Raw genomic sequence first — 25,768 nt, 5'->3', positions numbered from 1 at the left:
GCTTCTACTATAAAGAAATAAGGGGGAAAAAAAAAAAAAAACCCAGCCATGATCTGAGCTAAGACAAGTGAATCCTTAAACAAAAATGAATACTGGTAGAAAAGCCAATGTATAACTACTACATACCACCACCCTGGAATTAAGTGAGACAATTTAGGACCCCTTAGAAGGTCTATCTGTGTGGGTTCCTTTCCAATAAAGTCTCTTTCTAGTCTCAATAACCATTTTCAGATTTCTACTAGTCTAATTCTATTTTTGAACTCAGTATAAATGGAATCATAGGCAGCAGTAAACAATTGTTTTGGAGATTCTCCCAGTCATCACAGGAATCAACAGCCCTGTTCCCCTGACCTTCAACAGGGTTCTAGTATACTACTTTATTTACCCATTCTTCCTCTGGTGACAATGATGTCCAGCTTTTGATTACTAAGAACAACCCTGCTACAAAAAGACCTTGAAGGACTTTTATTTCTCCAGGAACTGGATTACAGATTAAGTCAAAGTTTGAACTGATAAGAAACCTTCAAAGTTTTTTCAAGTGGTTGTGCCATTTCATACTCCCACCAGCAAAGCGCTAAAACCTCTAGTTTCGCTAACACGAGTGGACAATGCAGTACTGTCAGCCCTTGATTTCCACCATTCAGGCAGTTGCAATTCCCTGGCAACTAATGATGGCCAAGACCTTTTCATGTGCTAAGTGTCCTTTCTTACATTTTTCTTTGCAGTGTCTGATCAAATCTTTTGCTCATTTAAAGAAATTCTCCTAAAACAAGCAGAACTCTTAAATTTGGATCTAGCTTATCAATTTTTATATTTTGCTTACTTGCTATGAAAAATCAAAAGAGCCAAAAGTCTTTGATAGATGGAATCCAGGTGGGCAGGTTTGGTTTTTACAAATTCAAATGGGAAGAATAGCTGCTTGGGTGCAATCATCCAGAAAGTTTGGGTTTCAATTTTTGTACATGGTTTTTACTCATGCATAGCAAGGGGGCAGCTGTTACACTTACCACTGACTTGCTTAAGAGCAGGGAAGAAATGGTAAGTATTTATCAAACTGTAGTGATAAGGCACAGACAAACCTCATCATAAAGCTACCTGCACAGCATCCTAGACATCTCAAGACATCCCAATTTTATGGGCAGACAACTTTTTTGATACATTTTTTAATCACAAAAACTTTTTAAGATAGTTAACTCTGCAAATTTGACATGGTGGCAGAATTTAAAATCTGCTTTCCAGAAGTGTTCCTGGCCATTTTCTAATGTGGCAGGTCAGTCAGACGGTAATTAACCATAATTGGCCCTCCTGTAAGCTTCAGTGCTCTCTGAATGGCACTCAGAGGGCAAAATTATGTTTCCTTATCTTTGAAAGCATCAAAAGAAAAATTAAAGAAAATTATTTTTACCTGGTGCCTTTACAAAGTAAATGTACTCTAGCCAGTGTCAAAAACTTACTTTTGAAAACTATGAGTTATGCAGTTAATTACCCAAATAAGCAAGAATCAATAAACAAAGTCCCTCAAATTCACCAAGTTCTCCCTTAACATATTATGATACCTGGGAAGAAACAAGCTATCACTTTGGCAGAATCTTCATTTATCTAACAGGGTACAATTAATGTTTCATATAACATGTAAGGAGCACTAGATTCTTAATGGATTGTATTGATTAAGGAAGAAAGTTCAATGCTAATGTTCCTGTAGGGAAAACAGAACAATCTGTTACTTTTACAAGGGAAATTATCATGAGTTCACCAACTTAGGGCCACAGACCTAAGGACAGCGGCTTGACTGCTTTGCTCATTCCACGCAGCACGTGACAAGAGAGGAGAGAAAACCCCAGGAGCCCCAGCAAACCCAACTGCCAGGGACAGGAGCTAACTTGGCTGCACTGTCGGTGATTTTTGTCACCACTTGTGACTTCTTCCTGCCTATGCCCAAGGGACAGGAGCATTTCCCCAGTGGCCTTGACAGATGCAGGTGTCAGAAGATGGCTGGAGTTTGTACTGTCTTTTATGGGAAGGAGTCACACCACTCCCCCAGTTTACAGGCCCACCCCTGCCTCGTTCTATAAGACACCATGAGCTAAGTGGAAAGCTGGGGGGGGGGGGGAATGGCAAGGGAGGAAATTTAAGTCCCAAGAGGTGAGACAACCTTAGCATTTGCTTCTATTATCTTAAAAATAATGTATAGATTAAGCAATGGAGATTCAATTCAAGAAACTGAGAACAAACAATAAACTTTAAACTTCTAACTACAGACCTGACTAGCAGGGCTCCAATTTTGGGGCCAGGGAGTATGAAATACCTAAGGTCCCCTCTTCTCCCAAATATCTCAACACAATCAATTCCAAATGCTTATCATACAAAATAGTGTCAAACATTGGTCTGTGTCAAGCTGTCTCTCTTTCCTTTAAACTAATTTGATACTCAGAGGGAAATGAGCAAGCTCGAGAGCAGGACCTGCACTTCAGATTCCTGATGACATCATCAATAACACACTTCAAAATAGCCAATGCCATATTAGAGTTAAAGAAACCAATTAAAATCATCTTTCCCCTCAGAGAACAACTTCCTTTTCTTCATTTTAAGCCTCTCAGCTTAAGCCCCTAAAAGGGCGACAATGACAGTTTACATTTCATTGATAGGAACTAAAAGATGTAAAAAACATCTGGGACTGAGTGAGTTAAATAGCCAAGTCGACCTTCAGCCAAATTTGCCTTTGGTCTGAGCAGTACATAAAAGTATATTCTTTTTAGAAAAGATTATTCTTTTTTATGTGCATGCATGTGTCTGCTCACAGGAGTTTATATGTACTACATGCGTTCAGGTTCAGGAGCTCCTGGAGACCATAAGAAGGCATGGGATTTCTTGGAACTGGAGTTACAGAGACTTTTGAGCCACCTGATATGTGTGCTGGGAGTTAAACTTAGGCACTCTGCAAGAGCATTACACACTTAATGGCTGAGCTATCTCTCCATCTCCAAAGTATATTCTTAAGCACAAACATTTTCCTTTAACAGAATTCAAATTCTCCTCACATTCCACAGGGCACAAGAAACACTACAGAGGTCAACACAGGTGAGCTGATGTTTAAAAAACAAAAACCAACAGATAACCCTGAACTTTCAAACCGGCAATTGTAACCAAGAAGGGTATGTGCAGAGGGCACAGGTATATTTACTTTATCTAGAATTTTGCCTCTTCAATTTCTCTCTTACTGAATAATCAAGATGTCACTTGGCTCTAAGGGCCATAGGGAATTAAATGTCACCATTGCAGCTGCTCTATTTCCTGCTCACAGCCCTGCAAATTAAAAAAGGGGGAGGAATAAAGGCCCAATACAAATGCAAAATTTAATTAGTGAGTAAAAGCCCAAATTCTTGCCCAAAGCTCCATTTTTCCTGGAATATGCACTCTTTCTTCTTGTGTAAACTTTTCATTATAAAGGAGACATCTTTATAACACAATAACTCTAGCTATGATGTAACTGCTGTAACATCACTCCTGCATTAGAACAGGCAGTATGCCCAAATAATGTTGTTTTAATACAATTTGTGTTCAGCAGAAACTAAGTCAACTGGGTCATTTCCAATTTGATCAATGTGAATTAGTGTCTGACTGAGATAAACCATTTGATCATTTCAAAATGATCAATAAGAATCATAGATAAAAGATTTTTCATGTACATTGGCAGGTTAGGGCAGCCACACAGCACTAATGTAGGTTTTAAGTGGACATCAGTAAGTATGAAGGACGGTGGGCAGGAAACCTGTCAGCAGCAGACACAAATATACAACAATGGCATATAATGTTAGTCCTTTTGAAAAGATGAGTGATTCAATAAGGCACCGAAGTCCTGAAAAGATGCCAGAGCTTAATCTCAGAGCACCTAGGACAAGCAGCAAGGTACCAGTGAACAGTTCCCAGTTCTGAAATCACTTTAAATTAAAAGTTTAGGTGGAAAGTAAGTAACATAAATTTACCTGACTAAACTTCTAAGAAAGATTTAAGACTAATAATCGCAGCAAACTCTGTACCTGCAGTACAATTAATTAGTCCTATTAATCTAACATTTCCAAATTGAAGCCACATTGGCATTTGGGCACACGGCTTAGGTACTGAACAGAAATATAAATTTGCCAGTCAAAACCTTATCTAATTATTTTACAGCCGATTAAACAGGATCTTTTAAGCACTGTTGCTTACAACTGTCAGTGATCCCCACTGAAATGACAGCAGACAGGAGAAACACTTGCTGATGATGCAGCCCCATCAGACCTTGCTCACACTCCCAAGAAACTAAACAGCACTGTCAAAGTGGCTCCCCAAAGGCCAGGGGCACTTTCAAGTTCAAGAGTTTGAGACGGAGGAAACTCTTTCAGTAGGCAGTTGTGGTGATATTTTATTTGTGCTTTAATAAAGCTTGCCTGGAGATCAGGCGGAAAGGCCAGCCATTTTAAGTAAACAAGAGTCAGGCAGCACACGGCCTTAATCCGATCACTTATCAGGCAGGGTCTCTGTGTGTTCAAGGCCATACTAGGGAACAGAGTCAAGCGTGGTGATACACACCTTTAATCCCAGTACCAACCATAGAGAGGTTGTACAGACAGACAGTGACAAGGAAGTGAGGTAGCTGGGCTAAGAGCCAATGAGAGGGCAGAACAGCAAGGCATAGGCGTGGGTAAGACAGGAAGTAGCTCACATTTGGAAGCTGCAGAGATGGTGAGGTAAGGTTGGCTGGTGGCTTTCCCTATTTCCCTGATCTCTCTAAGGCTTTTACCCCTATATTTGGCTCCCTGTTTTTTATTTAATAAGACCATTTAGAAATCCGTCTATAGGCAGTGATACTCACAAAGCCCATTCTATTGGCACACATTTTGCACAGATCCACAGATCCACTAAAACCACTTCAGCTTATTTCTCCAGGCTAGCTATCTTTAATCCTTTATGAGGCTAGCCCAAGCTTCTTCCCAGGAGCCTAGATTTCTAAGTTGGGTAGATGACTTCACTCAAGTATAAAAGTGAAGCTCCTCCTGCAATCTGGCACACAACAGGCTATTAGTACTTGTATTCAGGTGGGACCCCATACAATGGCATTCCTCTACACTGAAAGAAAATGGATGCTCAACCTTCAATGAAGCCCTTCCAAAACGATTTTCCAAGATCCATGTCACTTTTCACCCTCCTGCCCTCCTTTATGGAAGGTAGAAATCAGTCACTTTCCCATTTAAAGGACAGCCCAGGAAGGAAGGAAGAGACACTTCTAAAGTGCTATCCATGGCTTTACATTGTCTTTACTGCTGAATAGTTTTCTTTGGTATGAGCTTTACACTCGCTTGGTCTTTGCTTTACAGTTTGTGTGCACAAACAAGGGGGCATTCTGTCTTCTGTATGCTGATACATGAACGCCAGTCTACCAGGGAGAGGTGGTTCTGATGTTGACAGGAACCAGGAGGGCCCTGTAGCACTCATTGCTTCACTGAGATACATCTTGGAAAGCTATACTGTCATGAAAGTCTAAACTATGGACTCCCTTGGGGTCCTTATTTCTTCTGTTGCTCTGTTAGGGTGCCCTAATACCATCTAGATTTTATGTACTCCATTGGCACCTAGTTTTATAACTTGAATATAATAAAATCTAACATTTATTAAACATTCACTTTGTAATAGATTTGCCCTAAGCCCTACACATAACAAAGTTTTTTGTTCTTTGCAGTACCGAGGATTGAACCCATGGCTTCTGACACACTAGGCAAGTACCCTATCCCGTGAGCTATACTCTAAACCTGATGTAACATTGGTAAAGTAATATTTTAATTGACTTTAAAGTAGAAAAGGCTCAATACAGAACATAACTTTCAGTCCTACTCAGTAGCAGGATGCTAACAGCACACGGCCCAAGCCAGCATCTTAGTTGCTCTACGCTCAGGCAGTAGCAGCTGCCCACACAATAAACGTGCAGGAGTATGTTCTCTTCTTCCACCACGACAGTTCTAGGAACTGAACCCACGTTGTGAAACTGGCTTCTACTTGGTGAGCCATCTTGCAGACCCCTGATTTGTTTCATAGCCCAGTTAGACCACCTGCCCTCCTCACACACATACAGCCCACCACAGGGGAGGGTCACACTAGAGCTTCTAGGAATGAATGCCATGTAGATGAAGTAGAAAAACAAAATCCCACTGATTCTAGAGTGCTCACACTCTAGCCTGCCACACAGAAGCTTGAGTTAGTATTTTAAGGAGTCCTGGAATGTCCTGGCAGGGGGTGCTGACAACAAGATTATTAGTCATGTGCTACCCTGAAATGATTTTACTTTCTTTCCTGTTTCGGTGACTTCATGTGAGTCCCATTTTAGACATATAAAATTGCCCTTAAAATGGCAATTTAGAAAGTATCCATCTCCTGCAGCCAACCAAGGTGCATCTAAATCAATCTCCTTCCATCCAATAGAATTAACTAAAGGGTCAAAGGTGGTCCTATGTTTGCTGCTTAAGTGAGTTCAGGTTCAAGATGGTCAGTCGGACAGCTTCAAAGAGAACCTCACAGATGCTATATAGGTGTACAGACAAGCAGCAGCCAGAATAACTAGGCCAGACAAGGCAACTGTTATATTATAAAATATAGTACATTGCTTTGGAACAGATAGAGGGTCATGATATTTTAAGATGGTCAATCTTCTAAGGAGACAAGGGACTCTTCTAAGCAATTTTTATTCTTTGAAGATGGGAAACCTCCTTTATAGTCACAGTGCAAACCAAAATAGGACACTCTGGGATGCTTGGTCTAGCAGGCAGTAGCCAGAAAACAACAACACAGGTCCAGTGAGAGCTTTCCTCTAAAATATTACTCCTGAAGCTCCCTCACAAAGTGTGAATGAAGCCTGCACATGTGTGGGCATTAGAGCTGGGAAAATGGTAGAGTCAGAGGGAGCACCGTACAGACTACTCTCACTAACTGACAGAACACAGAGTATGGAAGGCTCCCAAACAGCCCTAAGGATCCAGAATTCACTAAAAAAGTCTCAGAGAACTGACTTAAGCCAAGGTCAGCTACAATTCATTGCTGGGTAATGGTAACAAAGAATTAGCTAAAGGAGGAATACAGAGGCAGCCTGGAAAGATCCGAATGCAGAGCTGATACTGCTCCTAGGGGCCGGTTACCTGGCCAGTTACCAGCAACCCTCTACCCACAAAACTGCGAACTAGGGGAGCATACCCATGCTTTAGTGCACAGGCTTACTGAGGTCTCATGACCCAGTTCTGGTGTCCTATCCCCTGATATCAAATGAGCTGAGGAGTCCGCCATAAATAACGATTTCTACAACGAGAGAGGTTCCAAGGGTTTAGAAGTTTGCTCTCAAGGAGCCTGACAGGAATCCTGACCTATCTGTGGCAAGGGCAAAGCCTTATTCATCAGTTAGGCCAGACGGATCCCAAATGGATTTTATAAATAACACTACATCAGAAAGGTAAAAGAATGATGCTACTGGGTTCTGTTCATTACTGAGTCTATCCTCTGGGTCCACATTTTCTTATAGAAATCATCAAACCATTCATGTGTTCTATGGGCTCTCTCATTCTCATTTTCCAGTAGTCAAGCCCAGACTGCATGGCAGGATGGCCCAGTGAGGCAATTCGGGAGTGACTTTTCTAATCTCCTACCATACATCAAGAAGAATCAACATATCAGTTTGCTAAGCCACGAACCTCACTATCTTGGTTCTTTTCCCTCTCTTATCCACAGAATAAAGGATTCAACTGTGCTGTCCTTACATTCTAACTTATATGCTAAAACCCTAATGCCTACTATATCAAAACATCTTTAAAGGGATACTTCAGGGGTGGTCATGGTGACACATCTTTAATCCTAGCATGCATTTGGGAAGCAAAGGCAGAAATAAGGATTGGCTCTAGTCTAGTGTCCTTATATATTTTTAAAAGATTAGAAGATATGCACAAAGCAAGGACCCACAGGGAGAAAGTGGCCATCTGCAGACCATGAAGAGAGGCCTTAGAAGAATCTAACCCTGAATACTGGTTTGGGACTTCATCCTCCAGTACTTTGCAGACCCGGGACTTAAGCCATTAGCCAATTATTAATTCACATCCAATCTTAACAACAATTTTGCACCAATCTTCTTTTACCTGCTGAGAACACCCACCTGGTACTTTTGATTCTGGTGTCTTCTATGTCCAACCAAGCCTCAAGAACCCACCATTAGATGTCTACTACAAAGTACTGAAGTCAGGGCACTCTTAGGCTCAAGCTCCTCCCATTGACTTCTTACTAAATGAAGACTCAACTTCAGGGTAGCAGCTGGAGACCTGTGACCTCTGCAGCTCTATCTTGTGCTAATCTCTTAAGTAAAGCCATTGATCTTCACTAAAGTTGTCACCCACCAACAAAATAGGAACATTTTCTTTCTGGACATCTTTCTCATCCACCAACTTACTACCTTTCTAAAGTCACAGACAAATGCCATCTTCTTTATGAAAACTCCATAGATCATTCTAGTCTGTATTAGTGTCTCACTTAAATTTTAGTTATTTTTATGGTGATTATCTTTTAATGAAGATGTATTCAGGAACCCAAGTTAAAGGTTCTCAAAGTATGAAGACAAAGGGTTTTTAATATGCTACTCTATCAGGACCAAAGATAAACAACTACAATGAAAAAAAAACAAACCACATAAGTCCAGTACTACTTAAAAAAATATTTATTTTTATGTGCATTGGTGTTTTGCTTGTGTGTATACCAGTGTAAGGATGTCGTGTCCCCAGGAACTATAGTCACAGACAGTTGTGGGTTGTCATGTAGGTGCTGGGAATTGAATCTGGGTCCTCTGGAAGAGCAGTTAGTGCTCTTAAATGGTGAGCCGTCTCTTCAGCCCAACACAGTACTACTTTTTAATATTAGTTCAACACTCAACTTTTTATCTAAATCTTTATTTTGGAGACAGCATCTTGTATATCCCAGGTTGACCTGGTTTAATGTGGTACCAGGGATAAAACCCTGGGCCTTGTTCTTAATAGGCAAGTGCTCTACCAAAGGTATGTCCCTAGCCCTTTATCTAAATCCTTCTGATCTTCAAGAATGAGATTTGCGCCGGGCGGTGGTGGCGCACGTCTTTAATCCCAGCACTCGGGAGGCAGAGCCAGGTGAATCTCTGTGAGTTCGAGGCCAGCCTGGACTACCAAGTGAGTCCCAGGAAAGGCGCAAAGCTACACAGAGAAACCCTGTCTCGAAAAACCCAAAAAAAAAAAAAAAAAAAAAAAAAAAAAAAAAAAAAAAAAAAAAAAAAAAGAATGAGATTTGCAGTCGGATGCAGTGGGGTACACCTACTACGCCAGCACTTATGTGGTGGGGGACAAAAGAATGAGGAATTTAAGACCTGCTATTATACCAAGTTTGAGACTAGCCTGTGACACACGAAACTCTACCTTCAAAAAAATAAATGAGATATTGACTAATTGGTTGAATTGCGACTCACTGTTGGAGTTCTCTTCTGTCCCCCCTTTTTTGCTAATAGAAAGTTTCCATCTATTTAAATACATATTAAACCACCTTAAAAAACTTATTTTAATCAACATTTAAGTAACACAAATATCCATTACCCTACAAACTGCACTGAAGCAGAAACTAATAATTCTACCTTAAGGTTTAATCATTTTATTAAATGCTTATAAACACGAACAAGGAAGGAGGTCAGAGCTCAATGCAATCTTATAACTAAATCTGTCACAACACCTTTTTTTCTTCACTAATTTGTACATGTGCTACAAACAGGGGTTATATAATAGAATCCTTTATATACTCAGTAAAATATCTTCTTACCTAATCTGAAAACTGGCAGTAAAGAGAACAGATAAGGCTGCAGGTCATGGGCACTTTGATTCATCAATTACAGAATATTCATTTAGATATCATAAGGATTAATAGATGTAGCAATTTAACATCACCTTCATAATCAAGGGCAAGGTAAAGTCTATGATTTAAATGTGTTCACGGTGCTTGTGAAGAAATAAAAATAGTTTAAATGCAAGAAAGGGAGGATAGCCAAATTTGGACCTGCCCATCATGTTACTACATAAAACTCAGTGTTTTCCATGTTTCCATTAATTAAGGTAACAATTTACTAGAACCTTCAAATTAAGGGCATTCTATGTCATCTATCATTCCAAATGAAAATTACCATTTCTTTCATTTTCCACTTAGTTCATAAAATGTATTGAGCATCTACAAGCTTTCATCCAATGCTCCAGAAAAGAAGTTAACATGGCTGCAATCTCAACCACCCCCAAACACTTCCAAGTGTTCCCCAGCCCAAGTATTAGTGGTCTGTACAGAAAGCCACACAACTGAGCTTTCACCTTGGAGGACAGGGTGAAGAACTTACTTGAACTTGGCTTCCACCTCTTCAGCAGCTTTCTGATATTCCTCGGTGGTGACTTTGTAGAACTCTGAGCTCTGTGAACAAAGTTGACAACATTTTCACTATGCAAGACAAATGCTCTGAACTTACAATTTCAAAAGAACAGAAGCAACTTGGCTGCATCCACTCCAGAACTAGAGGGATTTCTGGCTGGAATGGCACAATACTCAGATAGCTGGAAGGCCACTAATTTAAATAGCAGTAAATATAATTCCTTGACAGATGTTCATACTACTAACTCATCATTATTTGATCCTCCTGAGAACATTGCTAACTTATCTTTGAAGGATGTCTTAGCTCTACCTTACTTGGTTATCTAGTGTTGCAAAATCAAAAGATTCTTAAGCTCAAAGAACAAAAACCATGCACATTCAGAGGGATGCAAAAGCAGTATTTACTTTGCATAATATTTTGTTTTTTACTATGGATCATAGCTAAGAATGGTGGTACATATCTTTAATCTCAGCATGCAGGAGGCAGAGGCAAAGAGGCAGTTTAGTTCTGGGTAAGCCTGGTCTACATAGCAAGTTCCAGACCCTGTTTGAGGGGAAAACAAAAACAATCTTTGATAGAACGAATTTCACATGACTAACAGAACCTCAACATTTGTAACCATGAGTATGAACAAAAAGGCAGACTTAGTAATTGTATAAAAGTGCATAAAAAAGGCTGCACTATGACATGAACTCATGAACAACATAAGCCAAGCTACAGTAGCAAACCAGTGCCTTTCCCAGGACAGTAGGACTGAAAATTACCCATTGTGACTAGCTGCTCTAGCTGATCTGAAAGCAGTCTCACTAGAGGGGTCAGCCTAAATGACTATGAGCTCTCAGACTCAATGAAATTGCCTGAAAAACACTGGGCAGAGCAGAAGGATGCAAAACAATACAGAGCTCTATTGTGCGCCTTCACTCCCTAATCACTCAGGTTTCACATCCACAGCTTGGGGTAGTTTATTTTTTAATAAATCATTGTTGGTTGGTAAGAAAATGAAAATGAAAGCCTCCTCACACCGGTGACCCCTTTGCATTTAACAATCCGGGTTGCCCAATGACAGTCACATCCTGGTTTCTAAGATGCAGATAAAATCAATAGGTATGTGATTAGACAACAGACTGGGGTGGCTGGAGCCATGGACAGGTCACCATTTGAGATGATGAATGGCTCTCTATCAACCTCCAGTCCCCTATGATGCTAACATTTACTATAATCTTATTTGGGCTACGATTTATCTTTCTTGCACCTGATCAATAAAGATGAACAGAACAGTTGTAAGGATCGATTGTAATTTTTTATCATTTTCAAGCACAAAAGTGCATTTCTGACATGAAGACAGTATCCTAAGTGCACTGCCTCTGCAGCTTCAAAAGTGCAATCTGAGTGATCAGCCACTCTATATGTGGAGAGGTGTTAATTCATCAGTAGGTCTAAAGCCATCAAAAAGCCATTTGTTTTCTCAGACACTGCAGCTTCAGGTTGCCCACACTTCACCATATGCTTCACTTACAAGACTTCCCTGTGTTCTTTTATACTGCTTGGCTTAAGCTTTCCTGGGAGATTTTTAACAAAGAAGGAGCACCAAAAGCAGCTACCAGTCTATCACTAACAATGTCAGAAACTTCCAGGTCACTGTTCCTAACTGTCAAAGACGCATTATGTCACTGATACTGGAGACACAGTCACATGTTGTTAATATGTTCCTTTATGGTAAAAGCTAAAACTTTAATAACTGGATAGGACTGGGCTGAAAGTTCTGGTTTGGACCTTAAGTCAGCCAACCTTTCCCAACTTTCTCTCCAGTATTTGTAGCTCTGTAAAATATGGATAATAATTAGCACTGCTTAATTATCTAACCAAGCTGTTGAAACAGTCAAATACGAAAGGCGAGAGAGCTGTGAAAGAGTTTTTGTAGAGTAAGAAAAACATCTGACTAAAATAATGGTGTGTGTGTATGTGGGGGGTGCTAACAGGTGCCATTCCACTCTGGGGACAAACCCTAAATGATCAAAAACAGTAAAATCTTCTAGCAAGAATAATGCACCAAAGTGAGAATTTTGCTCCAGTACAAATCAGTAAACCGCTCTCCCCTCTGCAATGCCCAAGGCAGGGAACATGACTCCAGTTACAAGTTCTACAGTGATAAATGTGGAGCAGCTGTGCCGACGGAGCCTCCAAGCTCACTGGAGAATTCTCCTTCTGAAGCTGAAGGTTTCAGTTCGACTCTATATACCAACGACAGTGACCAGTTCCCCATACTGCATTAATCTTTCTAATAATAAAAAGTCCCAAGAAGGCAATACTACATAAATACTTAAGTATACTTGAGATATGTAGACAGTATTTAATTACTAAAAATACTTACTTATTCAATTAACACTAGATCCTTATTATCCCAGTAAATGTTCACTCAAGGTAATTAGACCCTCAAGAAAATTTTAATCTAACATCAAAGAAAACCAATTCTAATGGAACGCAACAGTCCAATGTGGATGCTGTTACTAGAGTCTACAAGATCTAACTCTGGCCTCAGAAAAGACAGCTAAAAATATACACCATTCATTCAAAACCCAAACCCCAAATCCTCAGTATATTTGCAAGGGGAGAAAGGATGAATACCAGGTATCCAGGTAGAAATGTGTACAGCAGAGAAGAAGAACTAAGCATGCACACATATATATGGAGAAAAGTTGAAGCTACATGGTAGAATGTAATTCACGTGGTTTGGAAAATGCAAAATAAACTGCTGATTATCCGCAACTGGCAGTTTCATGCTCGTGGCAAGAAAAAGACAGAGGAGCAGGATGCCACAAAGAAAGGGAACACAAAGGTGTAAGGCCCACGGTCCTGTTCTGTTCCTTAAAATTAGATCTGAAGATGTAGTTAGACTTGTTTGTATTTCACACATATACAGAAACTTCATTGCTTCTTTCTGTCCACAAAGGGCCTAAACAATAAATAATGCAATGTGCTAGAACATAAAAGTATGTTTGAGGAAGGGGTATGGGCTGAGTAGAATTTTAATATATTCTTACAAAAATTAAGCCACTATACACACTTACTAAACAAATGTCGTTTTTCCATTTTCTTAAACTACAAAATTAGAGTGAGATAAAGGGCAGAAAGGAGCAGGTCCTCACATCTCACAGGGAACTTTACAATCCCACGCCTGTAACCAGTGGCTGCAGTGGCAGGTATTAACCAAACTCTAGACTTTGAGTGTGTGTTTGCGTAGGGTAGGTGTGTGCCTGTAGGAGCCCAGAGGTTGATGGGGACAGTTTTCTTTAACTCTCCAGCATACTTTTTGAGGCAGGGTCTCTCACTGACCCCAGAGTTCTTCACCAATTCTGTCAGGCTGGCTGGCCAGTGAGCTTGAGCCTCTCTCTGTCTCCCCAGTACTGAGATCATCGATCACCAGGCTTGGATTTTATATGGGTGCTGGGGGGTCCAAACTATGCTTGCATGACAACACTTTACCAGCTGAGCTCTCTTCCCAGTCCCTAAACTCTGGACTACACTAGCATTTCCCCAGGGGTGTTCCTTTTATGGTCTGGAGCTAACCCTAGACTCCATATAGCAGCTCATTGCCACAGTTGAGTTTCCTCTAACCTGTGACAGTTCCTTTGGTTTTGCTTGTCTGCTCTACACTTGGTACTTCTAAAAGACACTTGTCAGATATTTTGTATATACCTCATAGTAGGGCTTGTTTGATGTTTCCTCCTGACTGGGCTGAGCCCATGATGATGGCACAAGAGTCCCACAGAATCAACCTGCCCTTCTCTTTCTGCATCCACTGCCTGGTCTACTCTGCAACAATGACCAGTGTATTCTGCCGATGCACATAGTTTTAAATGACATTACAGTATATCTACACACCAGAGGAATATGACAAGCTTCAGTTCTTCTTTTTAAATGTAATAATAGAAAACATGTAAGAGATTAGAAAAAGACTTTTAAAGAATAATCTTCAAAGACTTGGTAGCTGTCCTCAGGAAAGAACAGACTCCTCAGGGGGTGACTGTGGGCTACAGAATGAGAGGAAAAAAGAAGAGGGAAAGGAGGGAAGAGCTAGCATGGGACAGACCAACATCAGGAAATCCACTGTTTCCTACTCCTTTGGCTACAAGGAACCAGTATGCTCAGACTGTACTACATTGTGGAAATCTCCTTCCTGCTCCCAGAGGCTATCTACCAAGCTGAAAAGAGCGTCCATTGCTAGGGCATGTGCAGACCGGATCTTGTAAGGAACAGAAAATGGAAATTGGGTAGATGGTTCAGACATTTTCCCAGGGACTACCTCAATTCTATCTAGGTAGGGGTTTTAGGAAGGAACCTCAGCTTTTCTCCCACTATCCTAGGAGCTCCTGGAACAAAAGGTCTGTGGACCTGTTGCTTCAGAGTCACTTGTGGAGCACAGTGAACTGTCACACCTGAATCTCAGAGGTTGAGCTGTCCTAAATTAATTTTCTAGTTCCATGACCAAACACCACAACCAAGGAAATTTATAAAAGAAAGTGTTTAATTTGGTGCTCATGGTTCCAGAAGGTAGTAGAGTCCATGACCATCATGCCAAGAAGCATGAGCATGCAGGCAGGTATGGTGCTGGAGTAGTAGCTCACAGTTTACATTTAACTCACAAGTAGGAGGGAGGGGAGGGAAGGAGGGAGGGAGGGAGGGAGGGAGGGAAATGAACTAACAGGAAATGCCATGTGCTTTTGAAACTTCAAAGCCAGCCCTCAGTGACACACTTCCTCCTTCCCAATCAGGGAACCAAGCATTCCAACATATGAGCCTACAGAGGCCATTCTTGTTCAAACCACCACAATGACGAAGCTAAATTTTTAACAAGTTATCCTGAACATTCCCTAAAATTGTAAACTACTGGGTTACTAGAACAAGAACAGTGAAAAATCATCAGTTTTCTTGAAAAATGATGGCAAACACCACTTACCATCTTTAAATGAAGCGGCCATCTTTACAAAGGTGGTCCAAATCAGCTTTTCTATTGATGCTGTCTGCAGAGGACTGGTTGAATCCCAGACTACTCCAAGGCTTCTGGCTTCCCACACTGCCTAGTAGCACCAACTGTTCTCGCCCCAAGTCAGCAGGCAACAGAAGCACAGTAGTTCCAAGAACATCTGCTCTTGGTGTTTGTGTCTCAAGACAGTTGACAGCATCTTACTAATTATAGGTTGTCCATATTTTAATGTCATTGTTGTCCTTTAATGTAAAAGTCCTTCTGCAGGAGAACAAACCTACATGGACTATTTTTACCCAACTCTTTCACAATGTCAAAATCTGATTCAAATATATAATATCTATATTTCTTATTTCTAAAGGAGATATGTGTATATTCTCTCAAAATTTGTTGATACACCAAGTGATCGTTTTGTAGGGGGGGAAATCACAGTAAGATTCAAAAAGAGAACCAAGAGCTTCCTTCTGGTAAAACTTTAAGATACAGAAAATATTAGCATGGCCTCTGGCAAGGATCGCATGCAAATGTATGAAGCATCCTTTATTTATTATGATCAAAGCATATTATATGCATGCATAAGAACATCACAATGAAATTCATCACTTCTTACAATATATGTTAATAAAAAATAAAAGCAAAGATTAAACAGTTTTTACATATTGTTAATAAAAAATAAAAGCAGCAAGGCAGTGGTGGTACACGCCTTTAATCCCAGCACAGGGAGGCAGAGGCAGGCAGATCTCTATGAGTTCGAGGCCAGCTTGGGCTACAGGGTGAGTTCCAGGAAAGGCGCCAAAGCTACACAGAGAAACACTGTCTTGGAAAACAAAGGGGGAAAAAAAAGGCTAAAGATGAACAGTTTTTACAGAAAGAACCATAAATAAGATGCAAGGTGGCCTTTCAACAGAAAACTACTGTTTTATGAAAAGGAAGCTGACAGCTGTGAGTACCATGACGGCCTAAAATTAAAACACATCTCTACACTAATTTGTCCATGTAGTCTCCTGCCCCATGAGCCTCCAGAAAATTCTTGACATGATTTGTCTGCTTGTGGCATGGATTTGTGGCAGGTAAATATGATGTAAATCAAGTATTAAGGATCTGACTTACTAATTTCTTTCCACTAGACAGAAACTTTTATTGATGCAAGCATAAAATGGTTCCCACCAAGAATTTTTGTGAAAAAGTATCTTTGAAATGTTTTATCACCATCAAAACCCAGGTAGTCCTGCCTGTCTTTATCAAGCAAAACGTGTTCCTCCAGGGGAACTACCTCCAGAACAATAATGTAAGTCTTTATATTTGGGATACACTTCTGTCACTTGTCCCAGAGGACTAGACATCATTGGAAACACTAGGTATTTTTACTTTCTATATTAAAACATTTTCCCAACCAAGGCACTGGGGACCAATTATTGGAAACACAAGCAGCAAACTGAGTAGAGGAAAGGCTCCATTGTACATAATTTAAAAAATGTGCTTCATTTCAATCATGAATGTTTCCTACAGCACAATTCTTAGCAGTCCAGCATGGTGTTAAGGAAGGACCTGAAGGTCAGACACCAAACCACAGCTCCCTGAAGAACAGAACAAATTACTTAATCTTAACAGGTGTATCACATCTATAAAACAGGGACAGTAATGACAATTACTCAGTAAGATGCCTTGGAGAAAAAGTAAGGTAGTCCATGGGAAATATTCTGTGAGATACTCAAGACAAAGTCAGCCCCCAACGAGAATACTGTGAAGGACAAGTCTTTTCTAGTAGAGCAGGTACCACCAAGTCAAGGCGCTTACACTCCTCTGCCACACCATAAGGTGACTAAGTACAATGAGGCCTGGGCAGTGCTAGGAATGTGGATGGCTATGTCACTGACTAGCGGGGTGGGGGGATGGGGGGTGGGGACGGGGACGGGACGGGGGACGGACACCGCTTATTGTGGCCACCCATGCCTGTAATGACAGCCCTCACGAGGCTGTAGACAGGAGGACCTTGAATTCAAAGCCTGCACGGGCTACAAGGTGAGACCTTGCCTCAAAACTAACTCTCTCTTCTCCCCTCTAATAATGTTTCAGCTCATCACCAACAAAATGCAATTAACTCAATAATCAGCCAAAATGCTTTAATGTGAGAACTCCTCCTGATGTTAATTTTACTGTGCATTCTAAATCTCTAAGAAATGTTGTCCATCATGATTCCACAGTTGGCTCATGAACCCTTTTATTTTGAAGCCTCTTTATAAGCAAAATCCCATGGAATGGGCTATGAGAAATGCTAGGTTAAGAAAAATTCACCAATATTTTAAAAATGCAGCTCTTCTTTTCTTAAAGCAATATTTTCTCATGAGTTTAGAAGTAACATCCAAATGTTAAGGAAGAGAAGTTGGCAACGCTGAAAAATGATTCCAAAGTGGATGCCTCAGATATCACTTTTTATCAAGTACATTAGAAAGTGGGGCATTACACTCGATTTTGAATATTTTAATTTTGTGAGTATGTGCTTTGCTTGCATGTATGTCTATGCACCACATTCATGTCTGGATCCACAGAGGCTAGAAGCAGGAGTTGGAAACCCTGGAACAGAAGTTCTAACAGTTGTGAGCAGCCATGAAAGATGCTGTGAATAAAACCTAGATCCTGTGGAAGAGCAGGCAATCCTCTTAATCACCGAGTTAGCATTCCAACCCTTAACTGAATCTTTAAATAGAAGATAAAAATAGTTTTTGCTTTGTTTTGTGTTGTGTTTTCAAGACTGGGTTTCTGTGTAGCCCTGGCTGTCCTGGAACTGTCCTGTAGACCAGGCTGGACTTGAACTCAGAGATCTGCCCGCCTCTGCCTCCCAAGTGCCAAAATTAAAGGTATGCACCACCACCACCCAGCTAGTTTTGTTTTGGTTTTTCTTTAATTTCCATTTTAAAAGTATTTATTTTTAGGTGTGTGTGTGTGTGTGTGTGTGTGCGCGCGCGCGTGTCAGGGGTGGGTTGGGGGATATATGCCTGTGTATGTGCCAGTGCCAAGGGCATCGAATCCCTTGAAACTGCAGTGTTTGTGATACCTAACACAGGCGCTGGGGTCTGATCTGAACTCTGGTTCTCATGATTGACGAACAAGTGCTCTTCATCTCTGAGACATTTATTTAGCTGAGATCAAATCCTGTTAAGGAAGCTTGCTGCTTTACCTAACCTATTCCTTTAGACCTGTCTGCTAAATTGTCAAACGGCCACCATTCTTTCCTCTTTTCTGATCCCATGCCCCTTGGCTTCCAGAAGGAATAATTGCAATCTATGTCCCAGAGCTTCTATCTGGGTTAAACTAATGACTCAAGTGGCCATGCCAGTATGCTAGTTCAAACCAGAGCCTTGAAACTCTGCCCTGATGGGATAAACACTATCCCGTAGAAGGACATCCTAGCCACATCAAACTTGAGTTCACTCAGCAGTAGAGAGCCCCACTGAGTGAGGAGCTGCCAGCTGACACCAGCCCAAGGGGAGGGTGGCTGGAGACTCAGAGATGAAGAAAAGGTGGTTGTTTCAGGCCAGAGTTTGGGGTATTGGTCATACAGAAAAGTTACCAATTCATGCCCCTTCTCCATGTTCTCATGAAGAACAAACACACCACACTGAACCAACAGCATGGTTTCATATACCTAAGGGTTACCCTGTCAGGGTCTGAGTATGAAACATTCTCCACAGGCTCATGCTTTGGATGTTTGTTCCTTAGCTAGTGGCACTATTTGGGGAAGCTGGGGAACCATTAGGTGGGGACCTAGCTGGTAGAAGGAGGTCACTAAGGGCCAGGTTTGAAGGTTACAGCTGGGTCACACTACTTCCTGGTCTGTCAAGGTGTGGACAGCTTTGATGTCATGCTCTCACCACTATGGACTGAGAGGATCCACTACGTTTTCCTTACTATGATGGGCTGAAAGTCCATACAACTGTGAGCCAAGATAAACCCTTCTTACCGTAAGTTGATATGATATTGGCCACAAAAGGAACAAAGGGATACAAGGAACAAATACATACATCATCCTATTCCATATTATATAAGAATACTGAACAAAACACATGACACATAATAGTGAAATAATGTCACACTGACATCATTAAATCTGAACTATACTTCAATTTTTACTCTTATTCGAAACACAGTAAGACAGGGACAGGTCTAATGTAATCAAAATAAGGTGATGCTGCCAAGGATTGCATCTACCCAGCCCCTCCACTACAATGTCTCAAAAGAGGTTAACACTGTTAAATCCCAGTAACAAGCAAAGTTAAGAGCCCAAGAGACAAACCACAGCTCCATGAAGCAAGCATGATGTTTGATTTTCCATGAAATATAAAGTCTAGGTACTGGAAACCCAGGACTGATGTACGAGTATAAGTGTACAATCATCTGACTAGGTTTTTTTCCTCTACTTCTAGCCTCACTAACTTCCTCTGATGTTTAGTTTTTTGCAGGGCTGGAAGATGGCTACTGTACTCAGTTGTTCTGCCCATGTTGTCAGGAAAAAGAAGGGAGAGTGAAGGGATGGGAGAGGCCTTTTTCAGAAATTCCCACTTACATGGTTTTAGCCAGAAGTGTAAACCATTTACAAGCCTCGCTAAAAAGGCTGAGGAATTGAGGACTTTTTTGTTCTCAGCTTCTAGAGTAAAGAGAAGAGGAACCTGCAATGGGTCTCTCTGAGCCGATTAATCAAACCTGCCAGAGAGTCTGGGTGACTACAAAGCAGAGGTTCATCTTAGATGTTACCACTCCAATGTTTCTCTCCAATCTCTCTTAAGATGGGGCGTGGTGGTGGCAGGAACATGGACCGTGTTTACTCACCTGATATCCAGGAAGGAAAAGGGAACCAACTGTGGCAGTGATGCACCCAAGTTTCTCTGGGCTGGCTGTCATGCAAGTGTCAGTGTGTGATACACTCCACTTGGCAATTTCAGATGCTTCATTTTAAAAGTGCGCATTAACATGCACACACAGACACACGCTGCTGTGAGACTTGAACAACACGTTTTCGATTTTTCAATCAGAAGGAAACATGGGCACACTCAGCCTCCTTGCAGTGCTTTCTCAAGTCTGGTTCCACTCTCCTGTAAGCACTGTGAGCCTACCCATGGCACACAAAAAATGAATACACCCAAAAGGTCAGAGCAAAAACTGCTTCCTTAGCTCTCGGTGTTTTCATTTACAAAGTGTTTCACAGGGATAGAGGAGAACGTTATGTAACAAACCATGGCCAAGGTACAGCTGATTCTAGTGGCCAGAGAATACTTTCCAAAGAATAGTTCTGCTTCTTACTGTTAGCTCAGAGCAAAGGATGAAAGGAAGCAGTTTGAGGTGTATACAGACTGGGCTAAAGGTGTGGCTCCCTTTTCATACTGATCGTCCACTACCCTTAACCACAAGTTTCTACTGACCTACAACTCCTTAGATACAAGGATCAGTTGAATGACCAGCCAATTCCAACAAAGGTCTAGGTGCCCAAACAGTAGCAACAAGTTAAAGCAAAGTGCTGTTGAGAAGCTGGGTTCACACAACTCCCCCAGGAACCACATTGTAAGACCTCACCAGTTAGATGCTGGTACGAATCTGCCAATGTGAAATCAGCACTTAGGAACCCAACTTCAAGCTATGTTAAGCACAGCTCAGACACTATGCCAGGCAGGAAGCCCTGGCCACTAACTGCATTGGTGACTCTTTTCAACACTGGGACAGAACTTGATGGAGTAACTCAGGAGAAAAAAAGATATGTTTGAATTCAGAGTCTCAGAGCAGGGTATACATGGCAATGGAGGCTCCATCTGCAGTGGTTACAGCTTTCAGTGGCTTGTTTCACCTCAGAGTGTCATGTGGGAATGAGAATGATTACAACCCTCTTGACCCAATCTTACAACACCGTACCTGCCAGGTATGTCCAATGTCTGCAACCTACCAGAAGAGTACCACCGTCTGGGGACCAGATATTCAAACAGCTGAGCTGGTGAGGGACCATTCACAATCATACCATAGCACACTTGAAGGAAGCAGGCATTCACAGCAGATTTCATGATTTATCTTTTCATAGCATTATACAGAACCAAGGGACTGACTTTGCAGAACAACCACATCTTTACCACAGGAATTCTGAGAGCTAGACAGTCCTTAAAAACTCATGAATGGTCCAGTTTATCTAGAGGTTTTACCCTTTCCCCCAAGACACCTATTAGACAACATGATGCCGGGCTAAGCCTCCTGTACTGTGACTTATACTCTGTAGGCCGGCAGAAGAATGATGGAAGGAATTTGAAATTCTTCCCAATGAACTGGAGAAGCTGGCTTCTTAAAGAACCTCTTTATGGGCCTCTGAAATTCTCAGCTTTGATTCCACAGTTTCCTGATAATTTCTATTTCCTCCCTCCCCTGTACTACTGCTCAGGACACAGCTATCCATGGGACCCAGGAAACAGATACCTCAACAGTGTGTCCAAGCACCACCATGGGTTCAAATGCATGGTCTATCAGATCCAGTACTCTGTTTCTAAAAGGTACCCTGGAATGGGCAAGGCTGTATAAACAGTCTCACTTTCCTATTAAAATGAAGTGATCCTATCGGGAGCACTAGACAGTCTAGCTGTTGGCACAGAGTCTGGTTTTCCTTGTGAGGGCAGAGGATCTCACCACCATTCCTCCAATGCTTAGATCCTTAGGTGATACAAAGAGCCTGAACTGCCACCAAACGACCACTGTAACTGTGCCAACCGGGAAAGGGGGGCAGGCTGACTTCTGTCTTGTGTATGCGTGAGGCTCAGCAGGCTCAGCAGTAACTAATGACTGATTCAGTGTGCTCCACTGGGTCAAAATCTTATTGTACACTATAGTAAAGAAAACCTCCCAGTGTCTTCTATCCCAGGATCTCTCCTTCCTCCTTCAAAAACCAGGATTTCAGCTGGAAAGGGGATCATCCAAACCAAACTTCCAAGCCTGCCTGCACCAGTACAATCAAGCTGCTTTTACAGGGAACTGGCTGCAGCTAGCTGAGACCTGCTCAGACCTTTCCCTTCTCCCAAAGCCCTCCTTCAGTTTGCAAGGCAGTCTGAGGGCTAGTGCCTCCGAAGCCACCTTGGCCGACAACCAACCTTGTGAGGACAGTGTGTTAGCACACAGGGACAGACACACAGGTATAGAGCTCTCTGGACACTGAGTCTACAATGTCAGCCTGTGGATGCCTCAAATCTAGACTTTTATTAAAATTAATGAAGAACTACACTTTCTTCCGATTGAAACCATTCTATTTTTATGAATTACGAAGTCAAAGTAGTCCAGGTCAGACTCTCTCTAAGCCCCAAGATGTTGGCTTTTCATCCACCCGTGGATGGCTTCAGTAACACATGTGATGACACTCATGGAGCACCTTCCTCTTGGCAGCAACGTCACTTCTACTACTCATTCCACTTCCTTCTGCCTCTCTCCCTTCCCAGCAAAGAGCAGAGAGAATTAAAAAAGAAAAGCATAGCTATGTTTAAATCTAGCATTCAATCTTACCAGCTTTAAAAAGCCACATTTCATAAAAGTCTCGCTGTCTCTGGGGTACCCTGGCAAAATTAATACACTGCTTGTGTAATTACTCTCTGAGTCCACCTTCACTGTTATTCACAGAAGAAACTGAAACATCCAGGCCCTTTCTAGTATTTCTAACTTTATTCCAGGAGCTTTAGAAACTTTGCTAAGTAGCTGGGTGGTGGTGGTGCATGTCTTTAATCTTAGCACTTGGGAGGCAGAGGCAGGAGGATCTCAGTGAGTTTGAGGACAGCCTGGTCTACAAAACGAGTTCTAGGATAGCCAAGACTATTACACAGAGAAACCCTGTTTCGAAAAACCTAGAAAGAAAGGAGGGAGGGAGGGAGGGAGGGAGGGAGGGAGGGAGGAGAGAGAGAGAGAGAGAGAGAGAGAGAGAGAGAGAGAGAGAGAGAGAGAGAGAGAGAAAGAAAGAAAGAAAGAAAGAAAGAAAGAAAGAAAGAAAGAAAGAAAGAAAGAAAGAAAGAAAGAAAGAAAGAAAGAAAGAGAAGCTAACTTTGCTAAGTATAGTCTCATGGGTTTTTTGTTGTTACTACTGCCGTTTTTCCCTTGACTTCATTTTCTAATTAAAACAGTAATCCTAGATTCACTGACAGCCTTGGCACCACACAAGGATAACATCAGCTAAATTACACCATGCCTCAGTTTCTTCATCTGGGCAAACACTGGACTGTGCCAAAAAGATTCAACTGTCACTGTGCTGGCAACCTCAAACAAGCTAGAGAGAGGGAGCCTCAATTGATAAAATGCTTCAATAGATCCAGCTGTAAGGTATTTTTTAAATTGGTGATTGATGGGGGAGGGCTCAGCCCACTGTGGGTGGTTCTATCTCTGGGCTGGTGGCCATAGGGAGCAACCTAGTAAACAGCACCCTTCCATGGCCTCTTGCTGTGGGATGGTCTGTATGTCAAATGTGTTGCTCTGATTGGTCAATAAATAAAACACCGATTGGCCACTGGCCAGGCAGGAAGTATAGGCGGGACTAACAGAGAGGAGAATTGAGAGAACAGGAAGGCGGAAACAGACACAGCCAGCCGCAGCCATGACAAGCAGCATGTGAAGATGCAGGTAAACCACGAGCCGTGTGGCAGGGTATAGATTTATGGAAATGGATTAATTTAAGCTATAAGAACAGTTAGCAAGAAGCCTGCCATGGCCATACAGTTTGTAAGCAATATAAGTCTCTGTGTTTACTTGGTTGGGTCTGAGTGGCTGTGGGACTGGCAGGTGACAGAGATTTGTCCTGACTGTGGGCAAGGCAGGAAAACTCTAGCTACAGCCTCTGAATCAGCCTCCAAGTTCCTGCCCTGGCTTTCTTCAATAATGAACAGTGCTGTGGAAGTGTAAGCCAAATAAGCCTTTCCTCCTCAACATGTTTTTTGGTCATGGTGTTTCACTGCAACAATAGAAACCCCAACTAAGATAGCCACCTACCTTCTTTTGACTAGTTCTATATGTACTGAAAGCCAGACAAGATGCCAGGAATTTGGAGTACTAGAGTGATCTGCCCCCCCCCCCCTTCACAGTTTATGGCAAAATGTGGGAGAGAGACATAAATTTTAAAAATCCAGTAAATAAATGTATAATTAGTGAAGCACTGTTGGGCTATAGGATCACTAAAGGGAGGTCTCTATTGCTAGAAAGCAGCTTGTCAAATGAGTCTCCAAAGCCCTTTCTTTCTCTAGGACGTAACTAATGTTCATATTCAACTCTTGGCTTAGCTATAATTTTATTTCGTTTAATTTCCAGTACAACATTCAAGAAGTACCTCTGATTTCTCTCCTCTTGTAAAAGTTTGTTCTGACTTCTTTAGCAGTAAGAGAGAGTGTGGTGGTATTGTGTTCCCCAAAATATTGTGTACTCTAATAAATTTATCTGGGGTCAGAGAACAGACAGCCACTAGATATAAAGGCTAGAAAATGGTGGCACTCACACCTTTAATCCTAGCATTCCAGAGATAGAAATCCCTCTGGATCTCTGTGAGTTCAAGGCCACATTGGAAACAGCCAAGCATGGTGACACACGCCTTTAATCCCAGGGAGTGGTGCTAGAAAGCAGAAAGATATATAAGGCGTGAGGACCAGAAACTAGAAGCATTTGGCTGGTTAAGCATTTGGCTGGTTAAACATGTGGTTGGTTAAGCATTTGGGCTTTTAAGCAGCAGTTCAGCTGAGAACCATTGGGATGAAGACACAGAAGCTTCCAGTCTGAGGAAACAGGACCAGCTGAGGAATTGGCAAGGTGAGATAGCCGTGGCTTCTTCTGTCTCTCTGATCTACCAGCATGGACCCCAATAACTCACCTCGGGTTTGATTTTATTAATAAGAACTTTTAAGATTCATGCTACAAGAGAGCTACTTGTCTTGTGAAATGAGGTCTAAGAGGAAAGAAACCAGAAGCCACAACGCAGTTTTGAATAGTACTAGAGTAGTGTGTGAAACACACATGCACGTGCATGTGCACACACTGGCATGTTAGTAGACTAAGATTCTGAAACCAACAGCTGTGGCCCTTGGAGGATAAAGTTTTCCTGCTAACTTAGTAACCATCTATAGCAAGGTCTTAGCATGAGTCCATGTAACTTTTTTATAATAGAAAAATCACAGTGTATTCACTGTCAAAAAGTCTACTCTGGAATTTTTATCATGCCGGAAAGTTGCAGAGATAGCACAGAGTGGGCCAGTAAAGATGGCTCTGGGTAAAGCCACCTGCCACCAAGCCTGACAATCTGAGTTCTATCCCCTACGATCTCTGCTGTGCTGTGTGCACCCCAACGTGAGGCACACAAATAAATCTTAATT

At 41.7% G+C, this 25,768-nt stretch overlaps 1 protein-coding gene across 2 annotated transcripts in view; it reads right to left on the bottom strand.

Annotated features, from left to right (window-relative positions):
* Positions 1 to 25,768, bottom strand: part of Chchd3 (coiled-coil-helix-coiled-coil-helix domain containing 3) — a 278,523-nt gene that overhangs the window by 44,205 nt on the left and 208,550 nt on the right. For both annotated transcript variants that reach the window (XM_028866156.2, XM_028866157.2), the window contains one exon: positions 10,400 to 10,470. In XM_028866156.2, the coding sequence (XP_028721989.1) occupies positions 10,400 to 10,470 (71 nt within the window). The remainder of the gene's footprint in view (positions 1 to 10,399; positions 10,471 to 25,768) is intronic.

The sequence above is a fragment of the Peromyscus leucopus genome, chromosome 3, assembly GCF_004664715.2.
Source record: "Peromyscus leucopus breed LL Stock chromosome 3, UCI_PerLeu_2.1, whole genome shotgun sequence".
In the NCBI taxonomy this organism is placed as follows: Eukaryota; Metazoa; Chordata; class Mammalia; order Rodentia; family Cricetidae; genus Peromyscus; species Peromyscus leucopus.
This window is presented reverse-complemented; position numbering and strand designations above follow the sequence as displayed.